This window comes from Mesitornis unicolor, unplaced genomic scaffold (assembly GCF_000695765.1).
Source record: "Mesitornis unicolor isolate BGI_N332 unplaced genomic scaffold, ASM69576v1 scaffold38545, whole genome shotgun sequence".
NCBI lineage: Eukaryota > Metazoa > Chordata > Aves > Mesitornithiformes > Mesitornithidae > Mesitornis > Mesitornis unicolor.
Window position 1 is genome coordinate 1 of NW_010185574.1, and position 2538 is coordinate 2538.

The 2538-nt window shown below is 44.2% G+C and overlaps 1 protein-coding gene across 1 annotated transcript; it reads left to right on the forward strand.

Annotated features, from left to right (window-relative positions):
* Positions 1-4: 4 nt before the first annotated feature.
* On the forward strand, positions 5-1950 carry MRPS23 (mitochondrial ribosomal protein S23; the record flags this gene model as incomplete). Its single annotated transcript, XM_010184883.1, has 4 exons — positions 5-18; positions 456-533; positions 633-756; positions 1807-1950. Coding segments are annotated over 4 exons (360 nt in total), but the record flags the coding sequence as incomplete, so codon positions are not given.
* Positions 1951-2538: the final 588 nt, after the last annotated feature.

A 2538-nucleotide genomic window follows, 5' to 3' on the forward strand; every position in this document is an offset into this window, starting at 1 on the left:
GGAGGACGAAGTGCGAGCGTGAGTCCCCGCCTTTCCCCCGGGGCGGCCGCCGAGCGGTGCCGCAGCCCCGTGTCACCAGCGGAGCGGCAGCCCCTGGGCTTGCTGGTCCTTCGAGCGGCGTTTTCTTAGTTTACGTTGTAGAGAAACCGCGTTCTGCGTCTCTGCCGTGTTGTCTCTCGTCTGTTTAGAGCAGCTGGCCGGCTTAAACCCCGTGTGGAGAAGTCACGGCGCTCCTCTGGCTCACCGGTGTGGTGAAGATTGACTGGAATAAAAACAATTTAAAAAGTCTGGAAGGGATATCTTAGTATAACATAACGGCTAAGGAAAAGAGCAGAAATAATTACGGGCGTGCTTTTTGTTGTAGCCTAAGTTAACTGACTTCTATGTTGTTTGTTTACTCCAAGACAAATCTATTTGCTAGTTTGAAAAATGAAACTCTTGTTTTTTTTCAATAGGAAGTTTTACAGAATTTATGGCAGTGGTCCAAGACCTTTTGACCTGTCGCAATTAAACTACAAATCTACTTGCCAGAGGTAAGGTTTAGTTATAATTAAACTAGAAATATTCCTGAAACTTGTCCCTTTTTCCTTTGAAGTCAGTGAACCAAAATCTTGCAATCTTGGAAAAAATAGGTTTGTTGAAAAATACAATGAACTGAAAGAAGAAGGAAAAATCGAAGAGGAAAAATTGTTTGAAGAAACAGGAAAAGCCCTTTTAGCCAGTGGGATAACTCTGCAGAGAAGAGGGACAGACAAAGTAAGTGTTAAGTACTTTTTCTGAGGATAAAAAGCTCATGGGGCTCTGTAGCGACTGTTTGGAAATACCTGTGTGTGTGTTACTGTAGACCTGGTGTTTCTGTAAGGTGGCAGGGGGTAAATGAGAGCCTCTCCTGGTTCACAGAGAACTGCTGCACTTTTCCATCCCTTTGTAATGGCTTGGTCTAATGTGCTCTCACTCTTGTTCTTTAATCTTAATCCTGGACTGAAAATTTGTGTATGTCTTGCAGTTTGGGTTTGTTTGGTTTTTTTTAAGGGCATTGAGGTAGGGGATTGTTGTCTGGGGCTTGTTCACTTATATTTATTGCAAGAAAATAACTGTCCAACGTGTTGTGCTACTGCTTTTTATTTTCCTTGATGTCCAGGAGGGGAAGTGGCTCCTGGGCACTCGGAGTCAAGTTCCTTGTTACTTCAGGCAATTGTCCTGTAACTCTTAACATCAAATGGGGTGAAAAAACCAAACTGAAGAGGCCTCTAGAACAGCACATGGGGCAGAGTAGAGGACGGGTGCTCTGTGATGGTCAGAAATCTTTTACCTTGTTCACAACTAACTGGTCACCACGTCTTCTGAGAATGCTGTCCTTTCAGTTGAGCAGCCTCATGAAAGGGAGAAGAGCTGTTCATAAAAGCTGCAGTTTTAATCTCTGTTAGCAAGTTAATTTATTATTCTTGTAATATGCTCACCATTCTTGTTGTCCACTCACCTCTGCACCAAGTGTTTGTAGTCCTGTCCTCAGTAAGAGGCTGAAGAGGAGCAAAGATTGGTTTTGCTCTAAGTGCAGCCCAATGAGCGTGGGAAAGGTGAAACCAGTGACTGCTTTCAGCTCTTAGCTTGAGGGCAGCAGTCTCATCTTGAATTTCTTGCCCTGCTGCTACCTTGACACTGTATTGTACCTTCAAAATGATCTAAGCATGGATTAGAACTCCTCTCTTGGCTTTTTTGGATATACAAACTGGGGCTGTTGCTTTCTGTTGCTCTCTTGTCACTACTTGACATGTTTTTTGGTCGTCATCTCACTTTTAACTGTAGGTAGCACCACGGGATCATCGGGATGTTGAAACCAGCGATTCTGTGTTACACCAGCAGCTTCAAACTGTGTTGCAAGAGCTACAGGAAAAGAAGAGAGATCCGGAAGGGCAGATGCCACAGAAGGAAAATCCCTTGCCCTCCTAGCAGCTGTGCTGTTGACCTGTAAGGCTTGGCCTCTGGCTGTGCCCCGGCTGTGGCAGTCACCTGCTCGGGAGCCAGCGTTTCCACCTCCGCCTTCTCGTGGTTATGAGACATTTCCTTATGGGCAATGTGCTGCAGTGTCTGGCTGTGGTGCCTTCTGGGCTTGTGTGTGGGCCACACGTTCTTGTTCTTCCACTTTCCCATTCGGAAAATTTGAGAGAATTTCTTTTTTGAAGTTCAAGAATGTTATCTCACATTGTGAGTTGGAAAAGATAAGTATAAAAGTGGGAAAAAATAAACATTTTCTTTAAAAATTATTGGTAGTAAAGATGTTCCGTAATTTCTTGTAATTGACTCGTGGCAGGCCTGCTGTTAGAGTGGCAGGTGCTGCTTGCCCGCTGTGTTCTGCTGGCTGCAGTGTTGTCTTTTTATAGCTGATGGAGGAGAGTTGCTATTTATATAAACACCATAACTTGCTGTTCCTAGGCCATCGTTTGCTTAGATCTAGAGTAGGAAAAAGTGTAACATACCAAATAACTTGGACCTTTGTGGTTTTTTAGTGACTCTTAATGAAATTGGTCACCTCAGAAG